The sequence below is a fragment of the Canis lupus genome, chromosome 13 (genome assembly GCF_003254725.2).
Source record: "Canis lupus dingo isolate Sandy chromosome 13, ASM325472v2, whole genome shotgun sequence".
Taxonomy (NCBI): domain Eukaryota; kingdom Metazoa; phylum Chordata; class Mammalia; order Carnivora; family Canidae; genus Canis; species Canis lupus.
The window spans coordinates 42,813,980-42,836,221 of record NC_064255.1 but is presented as its reverse complement, the minus strand read 5'-3'; the positions used below and the strand labels follow the sequence as shown (position 1 = coordinate 42,836,221).

The 22,242-nt window shown below is 37.7% G+C and overlaps 1 protein-coding gene across 20 annotated transcripts in view; it reads left to right on the top strand.

Moving 5' to 3' along the window:
* The window catches only part of GABRA2 (gamma-aminobutyric acid type A receptor subunit alpha2), a 162,431-nt gene that overhangs the window by 53,145 nt on the left and 87,044 nt on the right, over nucleotides 1-22,242 (top strand). For all 20 annotated transcript variants that reach the window (XR_007401660.1, XR_004813025.2, XR_004812824.2 and 17 more), the window contains 2 exons: nucleotides 18,088-18,308; nucleotides 20,663-20,745. Coding sequence is in view for 13 of the 20 variants with exons in the window: in XM_025435663.3 (XP_025291448.1) it covers nucleotides 18,088-18,308; nucleotides 20,663-20,745 (304 nt within the window). In the remaining 7 variants the exon portion in view is untranslated. The remainder of the gene's footprint in view (nucleotides 1-18,087; nucleotides 18,309-20,662; nucleotides 20,746-22,242) is intronic.

Below are 22,242 nucleotides of genomic sequence, written 5' to 3'. Positions count from 1 at the left end.
GTGTTGTGTATTTTGTGCTGTGTATATTAATGCTCCAGTTACTTTTAATGGTTTTTGTTTTTTATTGTTTTTGCCAAGGGAATTATCCTACCTAAAAATCAAAAATAGAAAAACATATACTTCTTTTAGACACACGAAATGATTATTTTCTGGAGGTTTTGGATAAACTCATTCATATAATTTAGGCAAAATGTATAAGGTGACTTTTTTCCAGTGGTGGCAATGGATTAGACTAATCCTCCTCCTCTTTGTTCTGACCATACGGTCAGATTACTAGCACACACTTAGAAAGCAGATAGCTTCAACTCAAAATGGATAAAAGACTTGAACAGAACAATTGAAACCATAAAACCACTAGAAGAAAATATTCCATGGAAGAGAAGACATTTGACATCAGTCTTTAGTAAGGGGTTTTTGGATCTGACATCAAAAGTAAAATTGGGGATCCCTGGGTGGCGCAGCGATTTAGCACCTGCCTTTGGCCCAGGGCGTGATCCTGGAGACCCGGGATCAAATCCCACGTCAGGTTCCCGGTGCATGGAGCCTGCTTCTCCCTCTGCCTATGTCTCTGCCTCTCTCTCTCTGTGTGACTATCATAAATAAATGAAAAAAAAAAAAAAAGTAAAATTGAAGAAATGGGACCACATCAAACTGGAAAGCTTTTTCACAGCAAAAGAAACCATCAGCAAAATGGAAAGGCAACCTACACAATGGGAGAAAATATTTGCAAATCATATATCTGATAAGAGGTTAATAGCCAAAGTAAATAAAGAACTGACACAACTCAATAGTAAAAACAAACAATCCAATTTAGAAAAGGAAGACAAACTGAACAGAAGTTTTTACAAAGAGGTACAAATGGCCAACAGATACATGACAAGTACTCAACATTACTAATCATCAGGAAAATTCAAATCAGTGTTACCATGAGATATGACCTTACACCTGTTAGTATGGCTGTCATTATAAAGATAGGAGATAAGTATTTATGATGTGGAGGAAAGGAATCCTTATACACTGTTGGTGAAAATGTAATTGGTGTAGCCACTATGGAAAACTGCAAGGAGGTTTCTCAAAAGTTAAAAAGGGAACTATTCTATGATACATTAATTCCATTTCTGAGTATATATTACAAGGAAATGAAAGCAGGATTTCAGAGAGATTTCTGCACTCCCATGTTCGTTGCAGCATTATTCACAGGAGCCAAGATATAGAAACATTTTATATATATATAAATATATATATGTGTGTGTGTATATATATATATATATATACACACACACACACACACATATTTAAGTCATATATGATTCATATATCATATATGTGAGTACTTTTGGCCATGGAAAAAAAACAAAAACCTGAATTTGCAGCAATATGGATGGACCTTGAAGGTATTATGCTAAGTGAAATAAGCCAAGCAGAGGAAGACAAATACTGCATGATCTCACTTACATGCAGAATAAATTTTTTTAAAGTCAAACTCAGAAACCGAGAGGAGATAAGTAGTTGGCAGGGGTTAGGGGTGGGGAAATAGGGAGAGATTGGTAAAAGAGTACAGATTTTCAGCTACAAGATGATGAAAAAGGTCTGAGGCTCTAATGTAAAACATGGCGACTGTATTTAATAACACTATTGTATAGTTGAAATTTGCTAAGAGAGCAGAGCTTAAATGTTTTCACACACACACAGAAAGATAAATATAAATTGATTGATGTGTTAATTAACTAGATGGGGGAACGCTTTCACAATGTATATAAACCAGTCACTACTGTGTACACTTGAGAGAGCTTATAATTTTATTTGTCAATTATACCTTAGTAAAGCTGAAGTTTAGAGTAAAAAGAAAAAAAAGAAAAGAAACTGATCGTACATTTAGTGTTTCCCATCTAGAAATTCCTTGCAGGTGTTTGTTGGGAAATGTACATGCTTTTACAAATCCTAAATTCTGGGAAAAATCAAGTAAGAAAAAAATAGGAAAAGCACTATAATTCTAATGCAAGAATTAAAGCTTAGCAGTCAGCATAAGGAATTCACTGATGTCAAGTTGAAAGCCACACAGGGAATGCTGACATGTGATGTTGAAGACTCGAAGGTTAAGGACAACATGCCCCGGAACTGGGACAGGACCATGTGTGAGTGAAGCGGTCATTATCAGGCAATCATGCTTCTAGTGGTTATGGGTCTGTGGTTCTGTTCACTGCTGTCATTCTTAAAAGTAGAGTACATTTTAACAAGCAGATGCACAAAAAATGAAAGTAAAAAGCTGGTAGCTGTTGATAGGTATGTGGTCATTAGCAACAGAACAAATTAAAAATCCTTCATCTAAATTGAATTTAAAAATTTTGCTCTCTTCTGTGAGTCTGGCTCAAGAAATAAAAAAAAAAAAATTAACAGGCTTCCAGATATGCTTCAGATCTGGAGGGACACTACCACACATTATATTCAACATTAAAATGCACTCACAATCCAAATCACAGGTTAAATTCGGTTGAGTGGAATTATGTAGTTGGAAACATTTAAACAAAAAAATCACTTACTTTCATTTGTTAGTTTTCCTTTTCTGTTTTGGAGTGTGTGTGTGTGAATGTGCATGTGCGCTCGTATACAGAGACATTCCCTAAAATGGAATACATATTTAACATCTTGTAGGCTCTTGAGACCCTTGAAGGCCCTAGGCCTTTTTCCTAATGATACATTCTCCTTGAATTACCCAGCCTTACGTGGTCCTATAGAACTCTTGGTCGTGGCAGATTTTCTACATTATTTCCATCTTTATTCACCTTGTTTACTCAGTCTTACCAGTGGTTGGCTTCGAGGAAGTCTGATGAATTGCAAGACCACCAAAGAGTCACATACTGTGTCATCAGAGTCCCATCAGAGGAAAGGATCTATAACAGTAGTTCAAACAGGAAAACTGTGATGAAATGAATGATTAACTAGAACAAGGTGCTTTAATAATAAAACAGGGTAAAAGAAGACTCTAAGTAATACAAAACTAGCAAATGTAGAAGGCAGCATCTACTTCTGGGGTGAAGCGTCATGAACAGGCAAGGAACACACACACACACACCCTGCTATCTCACAAAGAAAGGGGAAAGGAGCCGGCATTTGGAGCGGAGAGGCAATATACTAATGATTGGTATAGTTTATAATGTGTGATATGGGAAAGATTTTGAGTGAGAAACAAAAGATAGTTTCATCATTTGTTGGGTATTGTTTGGTATTTGTCCAAATCTAAAGAAGAAAGATGAAGCTGGAGAATATTAAAGTTGAGTAACCTCTAATCACATGTAACACACACACTTACTCATATTGTAAACTATTAGGAAAGTTGGAACTCAAACACATATATACATTTTACAAAAAGAGATTATTTGGTCTTCATGATGACCAAATGGAATAATTTGCAATATTAATATTACTTTTGCTGGAAAGCAAGGTAAATAATAAGGAGACATTTAAATTTATGTCAGCATAGATGGCCAAGAAATGAAACTTCTATGTGACACTCTAAAGAAGAAGAAATTTATTATATATAGAAGGAAGACACATTATTATTACTCACATGTACAAGTGGTCATGAAGATACATAACTCATGTCTTATAGAAGCAGCTTGGTAATGAGAAAAAAGTGAAGAATAAATTTAATTTCACTTTTAATAGCTTAGCTGACACGCTTATTTCTATGCAGTGTGCAGAGATCCAAACCTCTACGTTTTGTTCAGGTCAGTGATGTAGATTTGTTGTGACATTAGCCTGAGAGGAAAAAGCAGCATAGCAAAAAGAATTAAGAACCAAAAGAACACACGCGTGCGCACACACACACACACACACACACACACATTGCTATTTCAGAATCATTAACTAGTGTAATTGTCCAAAGAAAGTTGCAGATCTAAATTATAATTAAAGATTCTAATTACAGTGTCTGCAATTAAGTTTAAAAATCTTTTATTTCACCATTTAAAAAATTCATGAGTAAGAAGGTAATTAAAGTTGGGAATGTACTGGTAGCTGACAGTTGACAAAGTTTGTGGTAGGCATGTGCATTTTAGCAAATTATAACTCACTCCTCTGTTGTTTTGTTTTTTCTTTTCTCCTTAGTTTCTATATAGGTCTTTTCCCATATTAGTAAACATTTTCACTGTGTGTGCATATTCCTCAGGCATAAGTGGTGTAGCTACCAATTACTGCACTAAAACCTAAACTAAGAACCTCAGTCCAAATGGTAATTTCTTGCAGTGCTAAGTGTTAGTGTTGGAAATTGAGCGGTGCAAACTCTGAAGTCACCTCAAGATTTCTGAGGCTGAGTTTCCCCCGTAGGCTATTTATTAGGAAGCAGGCAGTCGGGTAAGTTGTAACCTTGGTTTATTGATCATTTAAATCCCTTTAGTTAAAATAAATAAATAAATAAATAAATAAATAAATAAATAAATAAATCCCTTTAGTTAATACTTTTCTGTCCCTTTGAAAACAGAGTGCATTGTCTCTTACACTCACCAGACGCTGTTGAAATAAATATTACGTATTTTGGTGGTTAACACCATAGGGAGGTTTAGAGAGTCACTAGATCTCGACATTTGGTCAAAAATTGGCCCTGGACTTCGGCGTTCACCCTTCTCAGAAGTTGTCGTTTGTAAATGTAGCTACGTAAGGAAACCTGTTATAAACATGGCAAATACTGTGTATGCCACTGGGAGACTAGTCACATTTACTCACCTCGAGGTTGGCACGAAGAGGCTGATTACTGGAAGGTTATTGATATTTTGGAAGGGTAGAAATTAGACGTTGAGGGCATTCAGCTAGTCAGTTGATATTTTTCAGTACCCTCTTAGGGTCTTTAATAATGTTTCTTAAAATGTGATTCGTAGACACTTGATTGGATTGTCTCCTGGGTTTCTGTACAATCTGTGGGATCATAATTGCTAGTTGTAGGGTATGCCAGTCTGGGTTTTAACAGACTTTTTAAGGTTTCAAGGTGTTTGACTTTATACTGGAGGCAGCAAAAAAAGCCATTTTAGGGTAGGTGGGGTTGGGTACATATAGAAAGCATGTGATGGAGTCAGATTTTCTGCAGCCAATAATTTGTATTAGAGGATGGGGAAAGGAAAAAAAAATATTTTGAAAGCTGTTTTATTCCACACAAGAATGACTGTGGGTTGGGCCAAGGTAGTGGTACGAAAGATGGAAAACTGGAAAAGTTTTGAAAGATCACCACATGATAGAAGTAGTCCGACTCGGTGATCTGTTGGATGGAGGGGTTGAAGGAAGCGCAGGATGAAAGCTTCAGAGATTGGGGGGATGGCACCGTTCCCTGGGATATGATGCGCAGGAGGAAAAGATCACTTTGCTATTGTTCTGGTGTTCGGGGGGTGAGTACTTCTGTTTCGGATACACTGAGTTGGGGTCTCTGGAGAGATTTAATTGGAGATGTCAAGGTGTGGGCATCCGTCCAGAGCTTGGGAGAAAGGCTAGGGTGCAGACGGTTTGGGGAGCCATCTGACGGTAGTGGAAGCCGTGAGCAAGCATAACATTGTGCAGGAAAGGGATTTCCAGGGAAAAGGTCATTGTACTTTCACAGAAACTTGAGAATATAAGAGAATAAAACAGATTTTAGGGGAAGAGGCCGTGGAGGTCTTTCAACATGAAGGGGGGCATCCCCTTCCCTGAAACAGGCTGTGTTTTGGTCCTTAGCAACAGAAGTTAGAAACCGCTGCCTTTTATTCCTTGTCAGAGGCAGGGATGTGCAGTAGTCAGATATTGGGGTGACTTATGGCGGTCAAGGTAGGGTCCTGTATACTGAAGGTGATAGTGTTCATCTAGTAATGGGAAGAGTCCCTGGGTTTTGCCCAGGGTAAAACCTAACCTAGGGAGCGGGGGATGGGGGAGGGATCAGTTTTGGGAAAGAGGGCAAATAAAGGCAGTGGGGACTAGTTTGACTCCATCCTACCTTCCTGCAAGAGGGAGGGTTGCAGGAACCACATACATCAGGGGACAGCTCCCTTGACTTCCTAGGGAGAGGGGCATTCCTCCACCCTCCCCCATTCCTTTTTATAAACTAAATAATAGGGCAGCCCGGTTGGCTCAGTGGTTTAGTGCCTGGTTTAGTGCCTCCTTCGGCCCGGGTCCTGATCCTGGAGACCCAGGATCGAGTCCCATGTCGGGCTCCCTGCATGGAGCCTGCTTCTCCCTCTGCCTGTGTCTCTGCCTCTCTCTCTCTCTCTCTGTCTCATGAATGGATAAATAAAATCTTAAAAAAAAATAAAAAAATAAACTAAATAATAAACAGCTATGATTTCTGAACATGAAGTTATTTTTTTTTTTTAATTGCAGGACACCTGAGTGGCTCAGTCCTTGAGTATCTGCCTTCAGCTCAGGGGTCCTGGGATCGAGTCCCACGTCAGGCTCCCTGCATGGAGCCTGCTTCTCCCTCTGCCTTTGTCTCTGCCCCTCTCTCTCTCTTGCTCTCTCTCTGTGTGACTATCATAAATAAATAAAAATTTAAAAAAAATAAAAAATAAAATTGCAGGACACCTGAGTGGCTCAGTCCTTGAGTATCTGCCTTCAGCTCAGGGGTCCTGGGATCGAGTCCCACGTCAGGCTCCCTGCATGGAGCCTGCTTCTCCCTCTGCCTGTGTCTCTGCCTCTCTCTGTGTGTCTCTCATGAATAAATAAATAAAATCTTAAACATTCAATTAAATTAAAATTGCAGAGGTTGCAGAGGTTTCCAGGGTGGAATCTGTCTACTGGGGAGTCACACAGAATTTGTTTGCCTTAGACCAGAATAATGGCTGTCATCTCCTGGTGCTACTCCCGTGCATTTTCCAGGGGTTACCATTACATGTAGATTGCTGGCAGACACAGAAGGTCTCAGATCCCACGGTGAGGATTTTCCCAGCGGTTTCCTACAACACCGAGAGAGTAAAGTTGAAATCCAATGCAAGAGAGCACTGCAAGGGTAGGGAGAGAACAGGGGTGTCATATGTTATGGAAGAGCCGAGAAGAGGATGCAAATGTGTCATTAGATTAAGAACACGGAGGTATTTGCTGATCGTGGTGAAAGCAACCAGATTGCAGTGGGTTGAGCATGTGGGAGGTGAGGAAATGGAGAAATCGCGGAGGCAACATTTTTTAAGCAGCATGGTTGAGGAGAGGGGGCGAGACAGAGGGCAGTAGCTGTAAGGCATTGAAACTATCAGCGAGGCTTTTATTTTTTAAAGATTGCATTGAAAAAAAAAGATTGCATTGAACATCTCACTGTTTCTCGAACATGCCATTATCTTCAACAACTCTGCGGAGATGTCTCTCCCTTTCCTCGTTCTGTTCCGCTCCTCCTCTGCCAACTGGAGATCTTTCATTTATGCGAGGCCAGGCTCGGATTTCATCTTGTCTGGAGTCTTTGTAGGCCGCTCCAAGTAGGGTCAGTCCTTCTTGTCCCTGTGCTCTTCCACGTGGCGTCCTCACGCTCTGAGGCCTTTACCTAGTGGCTGATGGACACCTTTCCATGTCCGTGGTCTTCACTGCCGTCTGAGCTACTACAAGGCGTGAGTTGTGTTTGTTCATTTCAGCAAGATTTACTAAGAACGTGCTCTGTGTCTGTCACAGTGTGGGAGCCGAAATCCCTAAGTATAACCAGCGCTTGTCCTCAAGTTGTTCACAGTGATGTGGGGAAACAGCGGAGAAGAGTTATCAACTTTGGAACAGTGGGATCATGCTGTTATTGAGGTATTTCTGGGCGACTGTGTAGCAGAGGGTATGTGGGTATAGGATATCTATATCTGACAGGGTTTCTAGGAAAAGAAGATAAACTGGAGAGGACAGACGAGGGGAGTGCTTTAGCACAAATTGGAAGGCCTAGTTGAATTTAGTAAAATGCAAAAATATAGTGTGACTCGAGCCTAGAAGGCTTTCTGGGATCTGGGGGCGAGGGGGAAGATGAGGCTAGAGGAGAACTCACAGCCAGATCACGAAGACATGATAGCCCATTGCCCAAAAAGGAAAGCCCCCAAACCACCCCCAAGTGACACTTTAAAACACAGCGGATCTCTTTTCCCGGAGGATTGGTGCTGGCATGCATGGTTTTTTTGATCTGTGTCAACAGTCTTTTGAACGTAACTACTGTACAAAATAAAAGACTACCGGGGGGTTCGCTTAATACAGTTACAGGGACACACACATGCAAACATACACACTTGACAAACCTGTTAGATCTAAGGGTTAGGGCATTGCATGCAGGTGACTTTTCGCTGTATAAGACACCTGAGGACTTTTCTAGCATCTGCCTCTGCTGATGCCTTTCTCCTTATGGAATTAGAGCTGTTGCCCAGAATCCTTGTTACGTGTTCCCCACGTCATGACAAGCATCCTGAGTAGATCCTGTCGCTTTCTGTTCACTTCCAAATATCAAGGAGTCTGGTGCAGGCCAACTTCAACATCAGTCTTCTAGGCTGGTTAGAAATTCTCTCCTTTTCTCACCCGTGTTCACAGGTACATTTCATTTCTGATGATGCCTCTCGTTCATTCGTTCCTGGGCTAATTATTGTTTGTTTCCTATGTTCCGGCCATAGTTTGTTAGATGCTGGTGTTTTACAGCATCGAAGAAGGTGATCGTAGTCCTTGTTAGCGTGGAGTAAAGGTTGGCCAACATAGGGACTGGTAGGGAAGAGCCACTGTAGCAGAGAGCAGGGAGTTTGGGTAGTTAGTTGGGACACGACAGGTCAGAGGCCCTGCAGTGTCAGTATTGCTCCAGGCAGAGTGGAGGGCAAGGCTGGGGACTGCCAGACACCAGGCTGGAGGAGGAAGGGGACGGAGAGCTCATGCTGGCGCTTGGACTCTAAGAAAGCGTCTGGACTCCAACCCAGTGGCTTCAGAAGTTCAACCGACCCAATTCATCGACACTTCATTTTTGGAGCTCCTTTCCCCACGTTGTGACAAGCATCCTGAGGGGATCCTGTCGCTTTCTGTTCACTTCCAAATATCAAGGAGTCTGGTGGTGGCCAATTTCAACATCAGCCTTCTAGGCTGGTTAGGAATTCTCTCCTCTTCTCACTGATGTTCACAGCTATGGGATGTGCAGTGGGCACAAGGCTATGGTCCACTCTTCCTCTCCCCTTTCTGGGTCTGCTGGAGTGGAGGCAAGGGGAAGGAGATGACAAAAATGGAGGAACATCTCTTTTTACTTAGCTTATTCTGTTGGTTCTCTCTTGGCAATTAATGCCATTTGTAGAGCTGGCAAATTCAGGCTGTCTCATGGAGTGGGTTGGTGCCTTCTTCTCAGTGACCTCTTTGTTGCCCCAAACACCAGCAACCCAAGTGGCTTCCTCTTTAATGGACGTTCTGTGGCTCAGCCCATGCCCCTGGCACTTTATTTGGTTCCCTCTTGCTGCTGGGTGTCCCTCACTTGTCAGGCTGCCCTTTTGTTGAGTATGGGGGATGGGGGGAGAAATATATTTTGAAGGCGATTTGTATCGGGATACCTTCCTTGACATCCGAACTGTTTCTAAGAACTTTACACATATCACCTCACTTCATCCTTATAAGAAAAAGTAGGTTTTATTACTATCACCATTTTTCTAGATCGGTCAACTGAAGTAGTGAGATTAAATAACCTGCTCAAGGTCAAGCACCCTAATCAACCTGACCTCAGAGCCCAATTTTATATTGCTTATTATTTTTGTTCTCTTTTGATCTTACATTTAAGTCAGTTTTCAATGTGGAAAGTAGGCTTTGACAGAGATTCTAAAACTCCATTCTCAGCTCTGCAACTAAAGTCTTTTCTGTAACCTTCCATAATCCATGACTAATATCTATTTATTGGTCCATAAAAGATGGAGATTTCACTCTGACATCCTGCCTCCAAAGATTATTTTTAATGTGTTTAAGCATAATGTAACAAAAAGGGCACTGTGTTAGGAAGCACAATTGAATTCTCTCTCTCTTTTTAAATGGGTGTGGTTTCTGAAGTATCTTCCACCTGTGAAATGAGGATATTTTGCATATTTAATAAGGTTATTACGGAGTTGAAATAAAATTTTTATTAAAGTGAATTGCAATGAGCTGGTGTGACTATTCATCATTTTGGATATTTTGGTTAGATATATTTTAATAATCTACCATCAGGTTCTGAATCTGTAGTATCAGTATCTAATTTGTTCCTGGAACTTGCCCGGCCCCTAGTTGCAAAGAGGAAGCCCAGACATCTTCCCACGCAATGGTCAGAGCAGAGCGTGCAGTAGCTGTGGTATCCTGAGACTCTATGTGAGCTTCTTGACATAATAGGGTTTTATGATCTTGTATTAACTGGGTTGATTGTCACTGGGCTGCTCTGTTCTTAAGCTTCTCCAGTCTTTCTGGAGTTTTGCAATGCTAATATTGGGCTACGTGTTGTTCACACCCCTTTGAGTACCAGCTGGAAGTGTGTGAGCTTAACCATTCTTGCATATTCCAAGGGTGGTGTTTCCTTAATAGCTACATACCTGCTTCATAAATCACATTTTTCTTTGTTAAAGAAGAAATACACTCCTTGAAATGTACTCAGAGGACGCTAGCCTTGATGAACAAAAAAGGGTGAAGGGAAACACATTTTGGTACTTTAAAATATGCTCAGTAAATCAGAGTGAATGAGAAATCACCCCAAGCGCAGTCCTGCCATTTGGTAGTGTTTCAGTGAGTACATAGAATATTTCCGAAATTGGCTACATGCATTGACTTATAATTAATGTAGTCAGGCCCCCCAAAATACTTTGCCTTCACTAAGTTCACATGTTCCTGAAGTCCTCTTTACACAATGAACTGTGCGATAAAGAGTGATTTCCTTGTTTGCATTACAAATCCTGGGAAGACTATTTATTGGCATTTAAAACACTGGCCTGGAAATTCTATCCTTGCCTTGGGTTCTGCCCCCAAAAGCTTGGAAACAGGAAACTGACTCCATTTATCTATAACTCCATCTATAAAAAAGAGAACTTGGATGAAATTTCCTGTAAAGAATTTTTCAGATCTTGAAGTGTGTGGATTCTTCAACTTTTCAGTCTCACCCGGCAGTCAGATTCACGGCTCTTGAGCATAGACCATGGGATAGCTGCATGCGGATCCAGCTTCGTGAATTTCTTGGTTTCTTTCTAAATTGGCTTCTTTGTTGTTTGTATATTTCCCGAGGGATTTTTGTAGCTGATCTTCTTGTTATTTATTTCTTTTAGAATCTCAATTCATGGGTCAAACCAATATAAGTTTGTATAAAGCAGTTGCACTGTTTTGTTATTTCTGGAAATTTCTTGGAATGCACACATCAGGCACTTACTCTGTTAGTACACACTCATGGCAAGCCTGAGGCTTATTTCAAGAAATCTTTCAAGAAAATTCTTTTCAAATACTGAGAATGCGCATTGTATATACATTTAAGGAGATCAAATGCAAATAATTTGGAAATCCTGTTATTCTTAGTGGGTATGCAACAAATATTATTTGATTGAAAAGTCTCCTTACCCTAACATTTTAATCTAGAAAACAAAATCACAAAAACTAGTGAATCAACTGTATTTACTTACGTATTTGTATATCTGTATACTTTTTATTAATATGTTTACATATAAGATAAGCACTAATGCTGAAATTGGAATGATATAGTGTTAAAATGCATATTATTTCAGAAATAATTATTAATTAAATAGATATTTTTGCTCTCACTTAAGATTGCTGCTATTCATAATAATTTTTAGCAGTTAATCTGTTTAAAATGTACTTTATTCTTTTTCAATATTTTTCTTAAGTACTTTAATAGCAATAAAAGATCTGATTCTAAATTTATAGTTTAATACTTCTTTTGATAAGTTATAAATGAAAAAGATATATAAATTCAAATTTAAGAACTGAATCATTGGCCATTTGTTACTGAACCATCGTACTAATTTTTAAAAATGCATCCACCAATTCTAGATGCTTCTCCTCCTAAATGTTTAGTTTTTAAAACAACTTGCTCTTTGCAATGGCTTTATGCCACAGTAACCAGTATTTCAAGGTACAATATGTGCTGAGGATGAATGTCATCCTTAAGAAACAGTGGTTGGAAACCCGTATTTTAAATAGCTTCATTGATAATTATAAATTTGCTTTCAGATTTCTTTTTAGAATTGATTAGTTCATCATTCTTCATGTGGCTAATGGAGAGCTCCTGTTAGGCATAGAACTGATATTCTCTGTTGTTCTTGTTCACTTGTGCGTGTGTAATTATTAGTGTTTTCTTCAACCTGTGATGATCTATTGAAACTGTCTATTTTTATTAGAGTTAGTTTAATCAAAACTGGATACTATAACTTGTACATTCACCTGATCCAAATCACAATACCTGAAAGCAAATGAATGAGACATCACTTGACCATTCCTGTTCTGCCTTCTCTTCCCATAGAATGGGTTCCATGTATGGCCAGCATCAACTTATGGGCACAGTGAGAGTGCCAATATCATTATTTATATTAGCAAAGCTTCACTTACTTCTTATATTTAGATAAGAATTTTACTTAAAGATTCTATATTTTCTTCTTACATCTAAAAGGATGTACATACCCCATTTTGTGAACCACTGCTCTAAGTGGAATATCCTGTTAGTGCTCAGTCTGTCTCTTCATTAAGGTACAATGCAGTTGATTACAGTTACAATTACTGACTTAAAGCCAACCTGCCTCCCTGATACTAGACTCATGTAACTTTCATTAGAATCACATGATGAAGTTTCAGATGTTCTCAAACTATTCATTCACAAAAATCTTTAATTTTCTCTCACAAGGGACGGGCTAGTATGATAGGTTACAGTCATGGCCCCCATTCATTACCCCTTTTTATATCCACATCTTTTTCCACTTGACTTTATAATGCCCTTCCACTGAGAGTTGGATGACTGGCTGTAACACTTATCGCTAAATTCAACCGCGTGACTTGCTTTGGCCAATGGGACGTTAACAGACATCACACAAGTGATGACTTGAAATGATATTAGGGTTTGTTCTTTTGTACTTCTACCATTGTCATGGGAAAGATAAGCCCAAGATAGCCTTGTGGTTCCTGGAGGAAAATAAGAGGCACATGGAGCAGAGCTGAGTCGTCCAGGTGGTCCTAGATAATGGCAGCCTCGATCAGCCCATGGCCAGCTAACCCACAGGTGCACAAGCAAGAACAGTTGAGGTCAACAGAGCCCCTATGTGATCAGCTGACCCCCAGTCTCGGGTCTTCTAAGGGAATAATAAATTGTTGCTATTAGAAGCTACTTCATTTTAGGTGTTTTTTTTACATGGCATTTGCTAAATGATATTAGTTAGTCTCCAGGTTTTACTGGTTAAACTCTGATGTCCCCTAATGGCATTTACAAACTCTGGAGAGAGAGTACTTTAACTTCCTCCATTTGTATCCTCCGTTCATTTCTCTGCTCATTGCACTCTGCCTTCTGAACTCTTTTCTAAACTATGCTCAAGATCTTTCAGCACTATTTGACACTGTTTATCTATAAATGCTTCTTAAATTTTCTTTTTTCTTAGTTTGGCATTTTTCTTTCCTGCTACTGTGTGTGTGTGTGTGTGTGTGTGTGTGTGTGTTTGTGGTTCATACGCTGTAATTTTGTAGAGTTTTTTCTTTATTTTTATCAGTCATGAAATACGTATGTAAGTGATCCCTCCTATCCTCGCAATTTTAACTGTCATTGATAAAAATAATATAGCCTGGGGACATGTCCGATATATTAACAATCACATTAAATGTAAATGGACCAAGTTACCATTATCTCCTAGGATGTTTTTAATAAATTGGAAATTGTATCCTCAGAACATAGTCTCTTATTTTTTTAAAGACTTTATTTATTCATGAGAGATACAGAGAGAGAGATAGACAGACAGACAGAGGGAGAAGCAGGCTCCATGCAGGGAGCCTGATGTGGGACTTGATCCTGGGTCTCCAGGATCACATCCTGAGCTGAAGGCAGATGCTCAACCGCTGAGTCACCCAAACATCCCGGAACATAGTCTCTTATTAAAATGCAGCAAAATTAGGGCAGCCCCGGTGGCGCAGCGGTTTAGTGCCGCCTGCAGCCCAGGGCATGATCCTGGAGACCCTGGATCGAGTCCCACGTCGGGCTCTCTGCATGGAGCCTGCTTCTACCTCTGCCTGTGTCTCTGCCTCTCATTCTCTCTGTGTCTCTATGAATAAATAAATAAATCTTTAAAAAATGCAGCAAAATTAAACATCAGTGACAAAAATAAAGCAACACATCTGGAAATACAAAAACACTTCACAGTGTCTCTCATTGTCTCACTTCACATGTATCTCCTACATAAAGAAAAAGAAAAGTCATAATGGGAATTAAAAATTGTCTTTGAATGAATAATAATGAAAATACTATTAATTATACTTATTATATAGGTGGTGTAATCAAGACTTTGGAATTAATGCAGGGATAGATAAACAATAGAAAAGAAGAGCAATCTCATAAACCTGTCCGTACCTATGTGGACACTATATACATAAGAAAAATAATGCCATTATAGATCTGTGGGGGAAAGATGGACCAGTTGATAAAATGGTTGGGATCCCTGGGTGGTGCAGCGGTTTGGCGCCTGCCTTTGGCCCAGGGCGCGATCCTGGAGACCCGGGATCGAATCCCACGTCGGGCTCCCGGTGCATGGAGCCTGCTTCTCCCTCTGCCTGTGTCTCTGCCTCTCTCTCTCTATCTGTGTGTGACTATCATAAATAAATAAAAATTTATAAAAAAAAAATGGTACTAGAAAGTTGTGTTTCCATTTAGAAACAAACAAACAAAAAAACAACGTTGAATCTTTATCTCATGTGATAAATAATAATTCCAGGACCTAAATGTCAAAGACAGAACTTTTACATCTTAGATGAAATGTACAGGGATATGTTTATGATATTCGCATAGCTTTATAATCTTTATTATAATTTTTACTGGGTAACATATTTAATAAAATATTTATATGTAGAAAATGTGAGTAGTTTCTATGACTCAATAAGAAAATACAACCTAAAAGGAAACTGAGTACATGAAATGAATAGATGCTTCATGAAAGAGAAAACTAAAGGTCTTAATAAATACATGAAACTGTTAAATTTCACTACTCTATAGGAGATTCAGATGGTAGCAGTATCAGTAATCATTGATCATAATGGCTAAAATGAAATATTGTATTTATATCGAGTTGTAGAGAAACAAGAGACTTTATGTGTACAGAACTCTAGGATTTCAATTTGAAAATATGTTGAGCATGCATATACAGTATGTTCTGGTAATACCACTTGTAGATTTACTCTGGAGAAGTGGTGGGCCTACCGTGGTCCACGGGCCAAATCCTGTCAGTTATCTATTTTTATAAATAAAGACTTAATGGAATATAGCCACAGTGACTCATTTATGTATTGTTGATATTTGACAAATAATAATAATAATAATAACAACAACAAAGTTATAACATCAAAGTTGGGTGGTTGTGATATCATTTGCATGTAAAGCCTACAGTGTTTACTGATTGGCCCTTTATGAAGAAAGTTTACCGACTTCTGGTTTAGAGTAATTCTTGGGCCTTTGTCCTAAAAGCATAATATAATAATGTTCTCAGCAGTATTTCTTGCAATAGTGACAGATTGGAAATAGGAAAAAAAATTAAGAACATAGAAAAAGGAGGAATATTATGAAATACTCTTAAATGATACTGCTATGTAGCAATGAAAATGAATCAAAGTACTAGATATATTGCCATTAATGAATTTCAATCATGTAACTTAAAGAATCAATGTCAGGAAAGTATACATGCTCTCTGATGCCATTTACATGAATGTTGAAAATGTGATATAGAAACACACATATTTATGAAGTGAATATTTAAGCACATGTTTGGGAATGATAAACACCAAATCCGAGATAAATATTTTCTCAGAGAGTAGGGGAATATGATTGAGGAGGAATCAGTGTGAGAGAAGACTTCAGTGATATTTGTGTTGGCATTTCTGCTGGTAATGGCTTCGAGATGTAATGATATTCTTTATACTCTTGTATACATCTGAAGACAAACTAAGGTAATACACAAATGAAAGCTATGGTGCCTTTTGTGAAGATTTACAAGCTTGTCAGGAGAGAGAGGAACGACCATCAATTGCAGCATGGGATCTTGTAGGAATAGGAAGCTCTGTGAGTAATAAAGATACATAAACAGCTGACTGTTTTTTCTGGGTGTTCCAGGGACTGGGAGCATGATTGTGAGCAATTTCTGATTCAGGCAGGTAGGAAACTTGCTTTCGGTGAGAAATGGAAAGAAGCGGGGATTGTTAAAATTGCCTACAACATAACATGAGTGCCTGATTGGAGTGGGATGGGGGAGAAAAAGGGACAGATCACTCTGGATAGGTTGACACTTGGGACACCGTGAAGGCTCAGAAACACACAGTGTTGCTGAAACCACTTCTTAAAGAAGAATTCATCTGAAACCTGCTGTTTATAAACCTTGCATATCTCCTATGTAATCTGCAGGAAATGATTGCCCTAGTGACAGCTTCTGAAACAGATAAAACCTATCATAATTTTACAGAAATGGAAAATTTGAATTTAGGTTTTATAAGAAGTTGTAAAATGCATTCAATTTTCCTGGACAAATAAATGTCCTATGTATTCACATTAGGCTTAGATTTGAGGAAGCCATAGCTGAAAAGAAACACTTGAATAAAAACTTAGTGAAGACTCATCTCTTAATCTAGATGTTTAAAAAAAACTATATCTATATGGAATTAAACATTTTTAAAAAGGACTAAACCACTGAGAGTGGGTTTCAATTCAATCATGAAATTTTCTTCTAAAGATCAGGGAGACGCAGCCCAAAGCCATTGCTCATTTCCGGTTGATATGTCATGACCTATTGCTGGTACTTATTCTTTTCATCCATTCAGTTTTCGAGAAATCACTGGGAATCATTTTCTTGATTGAAATGTGTACAAATAATTTTATATTTTCATAAGTATATGGCCTTTTTAATGTGTCCTTTTTTATATGCATAATTTTAGTTAAATGAAATTCCCAGTTGCTAAGGTGCTTATTTCAAATGTGAGGACTGTGGCTTTAGGCTCAAAGGACAGTTGCTGAATTACCATTCTCAGGTGTGTAATTGAATATTTTGGTTATCTATTGTGTGTTTGCACAAACACACATTGACAAAAATGTTAATATCTAATATGTTGTCAGTATTAATCACAATTGTGAATTGTTCCTGTAGTCTGAATTCTATACATTCTCTTCTAAGGAAGACAGAGCGAGAGGAGGAAGGCAGGGAGCAGGGAAATGAGAAAGAGAGGGTGAGAAAGTGAAGCTACCTTAAAGTGTTGGACAGTAATAAAATAGGAATCGATTGCTAGCTCATCTGTACGAATATTCAAGAGTACATTTTAACCTGTGTTTATTTGCAAAATATTTGTATTTTAAGTATTACAATAACTTGTCAAAGTATTTTTATTACAACTAATTTTATAAAATAAGCTTTATTGAAATTGTCATCGCCTGTTCTTGCTAGCAACATAGTATCTCACCATTTTTTTAGAAAAAAGAAATATGATATTTTATAGTTCCTTTGGCATCAGCAGATGATGACTCATACAGATTTGACAGTTGTTTCTTTTTTTCCTTCTTTTTTATTGCTGGGGGGTGGGGGAATGGGTTACTGAGAAGGCTGCCTGCTTACGCTTTTTTGAGATAAACTACTTAGAACACCATCTGAAACCCTGCTCCAAGCATGCTCCTCTCCCACACTTGTAAGTCATAGGATGCAGTAAAGCAGCTTAAGACCTTGTTTAATTAAAAGAGGCCAGAATAAAATATATTTATTTTTTCTTTTCTGAATATGTAGCCAGTTGTGTAAACACACGTGGTTATCTCATTGTAAGTGGCAACGTTTATTGGTAAAGAAATCATCTTTCAGAATCTGCTTCTCTCAGCATAGTAGTCTCTTTTTGTTAAACTATATTATTATTTTAGTTGGAATTTTATAGTGACCTTGTATCTGAAAACATTTATTATTTTCCAAAGAATTCTATTTTATATTTCAGGAATATACAATTGATGTTTTTTTTCGGCAAAAATGGAAAGATGAACGGTTAAAATTTAAAGGTCCTATGAACATTCTTCGACTTAACAATTTAATGGCTAGCAAAATCTGGACCCCTGATACCTTCTTTCACAATGGGAAAAAATCAGTGGCTCATAATATGACAATGCCAAACAAGCTTCTTCGAATCCAGGATGATGGGACTCTGCTGTACACAATGAGGTATGTTTTTAGGCTTGAGATGTTGCATTTAAATATTGAGAAACCCATGTATTAAACAACCAGCCAACCTAGTTGTCAAGTAGTAGAACAATAAACATTTTTATAGCAGATTATTGAGGTAACCACAGTGTGCTTTGTAAATCCCTGGATATTAAAATAAGATAAAATAGGAGTGTGAGAGTGACTCAGTCGGTCAGGCATCTGACTCTTGATTTCTGCTCAGGTCATGATCTTAGGGCTGTGAGTGAGATCCAGCCCCATGTTGGGCTTTGTGCTGGGCATGGAGCCTGCCTAAGATTCTCTCTCTAGCCGCCTCCACCCTCCCCACCTCGCACACATTCACATGCGTTTTCTCTCTAAAAAAACTAAGTAAGTTAGTGTTTATGAGATTGATTCTCATCTTAAGTGTTAAAAACTAAGCATTGCCTTAACTATTAAGAACTGATGATTATTGCCTATTTTCTTTTTTTACATTACATTTTAATTAAGTACAGCTTGAACATCATGATTTAAAATGTCCTTTATACCATCACATACTTTTATTTTTAATATTTAATCAGATATGCCATCAAAATTCCAAGTGATTTTTAAGCAAGCTATTACTTAATATTTGATCCTTCTAATAAAGTCAATCTAAAGGAAAAAAAACTCACTTTATTTTAAAAGGTAGTTTTTATTTAATAAGGCTTATGTACTATAAGCATATATATTAGATTGAACAATACAAATTGCCATTTTGTAAGTGAAATAGTATCATGTAGCATAAATTTCATTTGATTCAACCATTAAAAATTTATCTAAATAGGGGTAACTAGGTAGTTCAGTTGGTTATGGGTCTGACTTTGGCCCAGGTCAAGATCGCAGGGTCCTGGGATCGAGCCCCACATCAGGCTCCCAGCTCAGCAGTGAGTCTGCTTGTCTCCCTCTCCATCTGTCCCTCCCCCTGCTCATGCTCTGTCTCTCTCTCAAATAAATAAATAAACAGAATCTTAAAAAAATTAAAGAAATATACAATCGGTGACTGTATGTTTATATATATATTTATGTAGTATAGCAACTATTCCATTTTAACTCTTCTCATGAATTAATCTTTTAAAATAAGTTACTTATATAAGAAAGAAAACAATCACAAATCTAATAGAGTGATTAAATCTAAAATTTAAATGTTCAATAAAGGCTTTAAAGCATGAGTAACTTTATCAACATTAAATATAGATTAGACATGTATTCTGGACATGTGGCGTGTTATTATTTCATATGAAATGTTAGGTAGTGGGTTTCAGTTGTGTAAATTATTTAACAAGGGGCAAAAATACAATCCTGATCTTTAAAGAAAAAACTCTTAAGGACTCATTACTAAATGACCATTGCCTAAAATGGAAGTGCTAGCTCTCTCTGAATCTTAAAATACAGATGCAGTGTCTCTGTTGGTTTTACACTCTGAACATTCCTGTGGATTATGACAATGATTGGAAATTTTGGCTTTAAACAAAATGTTGGCAGAGAACACACAGAGTTTTGGAAAATATTTCATGGAGTTCTACTTAAATACTCTCTTAGAAGTACATAAGTTATAATTAAATTGTTGGCCACATTTGTTTTGTTCATCATAAGAGTCTTCTAGAAGTTCAGTTTAATACCTTTTCTATCCATTTTACTTGTGTATGAAATGGAGTAATTGATGACTGTCTTTATAACAAGTTTGCTGTGATTACTCTTTAATGTGATCATGTAGATACAGAAAAAAAATTATTGGACAATACATAACTCGTGCCCATATTTTAGGCAATAGTCTAGTTTGAACAAGATATCTCTAAGAGCCACATCTATATATTATCTATATCTACTTGTATATTTAAATCCATGTACCTGTATATAGCATGTGATACTCCTTCATAGTTTACATATTTTTGGAGGGAGTCCTGTGAGCTAGTATTGAATTCTTATATCAGTTTTGCTGTATGATTGCTGATGACGTGAGGGAGGAAAATAACATTCTTTTCGTAATAGAGATTTTTTCTTTTCTTTCTCTAGGATTTCAAATGTTAATAGTGAATGTTAATGTGAAAATAGCCCTTCAAAAATGCGTATATAACTTCTTTACTACTTAACAAACCACAGAGTTCCAAATGGTTAAGTATATGTGTAAATAAATATTGCTACTTGAGTTCATATTTTGCATATGCTAATGTCTTCCGAAGGATCACCTAAACCTGAAAGAGAACATTTAAATGTGCATTAGCCTAATACAATGCTATAATGAAGATCGTACCTCATCCTGGATGCTGTTGAGAACAGCAAGGAGTCTTGACTTGTCAATTTACTTAAACAAAGAGTGAAATTTTTGCTTTTAGGCTTACGGTTCAAGCTGAATGTCCAATGCATTTGGAGGATTTTCCTATGGATGCTCATTCATGTCCTCTGAAATTTGGCAGCTGTAAGTATGGGGATGAAGATACGTATTCTGGGTCTGTCAAATCAAGGGTAGGCAGCAGCATTGCTTCCCTGTACAGTTGCTTCTCATACTGTGGAATGCTTAATATTTGCCCAAAAAGACATAGAAGTAAAAGACTTGCTGGTTTTACTCAAGGAACTAATTGGCTAGCCCAGTTGTACTCTCAAATATCATTGTATTTTAATCACAGTGTTTAAAATCTCACTTGCTTTACTGCTAGTAAAGAACATCGTGTGTTTCTATACATGGATAAAGGTAGTCCAAGAGCTCCTAATGAAGGTCAAGACCGTGTCATTTACCTTCTTTTCCAAGCACTAGCTCCTTAAAAATGCAAAATACATTTTTTTTTTTGTAACTAAGAATGAACTGTAAAGGATAGATTCTATTGTTTATTAAGGTAGTAATCAGCCTGTTGCAAGTGGCAGGCACAGAAGCCAGATCTGTGCTATTATTATCTTCCTATTTTCCAACTAATGGAAAGGATTTTTAAAAATTTCCTAAAATAAACTTGAAGGAGATGATGTAACGGGATTGCTATGTTTAGGCACCTTGTGCTTACATAAAATATTTTAGAAAAGGCTCTGTGCATTTGGCCATTCTCTAGGTCACTGAGGTTATATCTTGTATGTCAAGCAGAAACATTCATTCTCCTGGAATAATTGAAAAGAGGGAAGGTCAAATCATCTCCCTAGGCCCACATTTAGGGCAAGTTCACGATAAATCCACAGACACAGTTCTAAAGCAGCTTCTCTCTTGTGTTAGCATGTCCCATCACCTGACCTTTTCAGAAACCTTGCTCTTTCTGGTATCCCCATCTTTATCCATGCAGGGCACCTTTTGACTTTTCATTCACTTGAACAAAAATGCAGTTCCCTTACCTGGTTAAAAATATGTATGATTGAATAGATGTCTTCACCCCACAGACTATCAAGTGAAAGAAAAGAGAAGAGAATGATGGCTAAGATGAATGCAAACTCCTCTAATTATTTTGATGACCATAGTTTCATGGAATGAGAAGTTCAATCTTGTTTGTTCTGTTCATTCTTACAAAAGGTGTCAGCTCTCAATTTTCTTTGCGAATCTCTTCTTTGTTTAACTACAAAGCCTTCTTTTATTGTCATGGAAACCATCACTTCAATACTGGCATTTTTTCCAAAATTATTTAAGATAGTCAATCATGTTATACAACGTAAACATGATGCGGAAAAAAACTACAGCAGATGCAGCAGAGAAAAACTCATTTGCATTACATAAATGGCATTAAAGAGAAAATTGAAAAGCCTTGCTAACCAAAGGAAAGGATTTATTCGAAATGCGGTATTGGTATAAGAAGGAAAGGAATTTTTCAGTGGACAAGTTATTGCCATTAAGGCACCAAATATAAATGATGTGATGTCTCAATTCTGAATATTAAATAAATATGCCTGAAAATAGTTTAAATAAAATTTTAAAATCCCTTGTCGTGTAGCCACAAAGTAG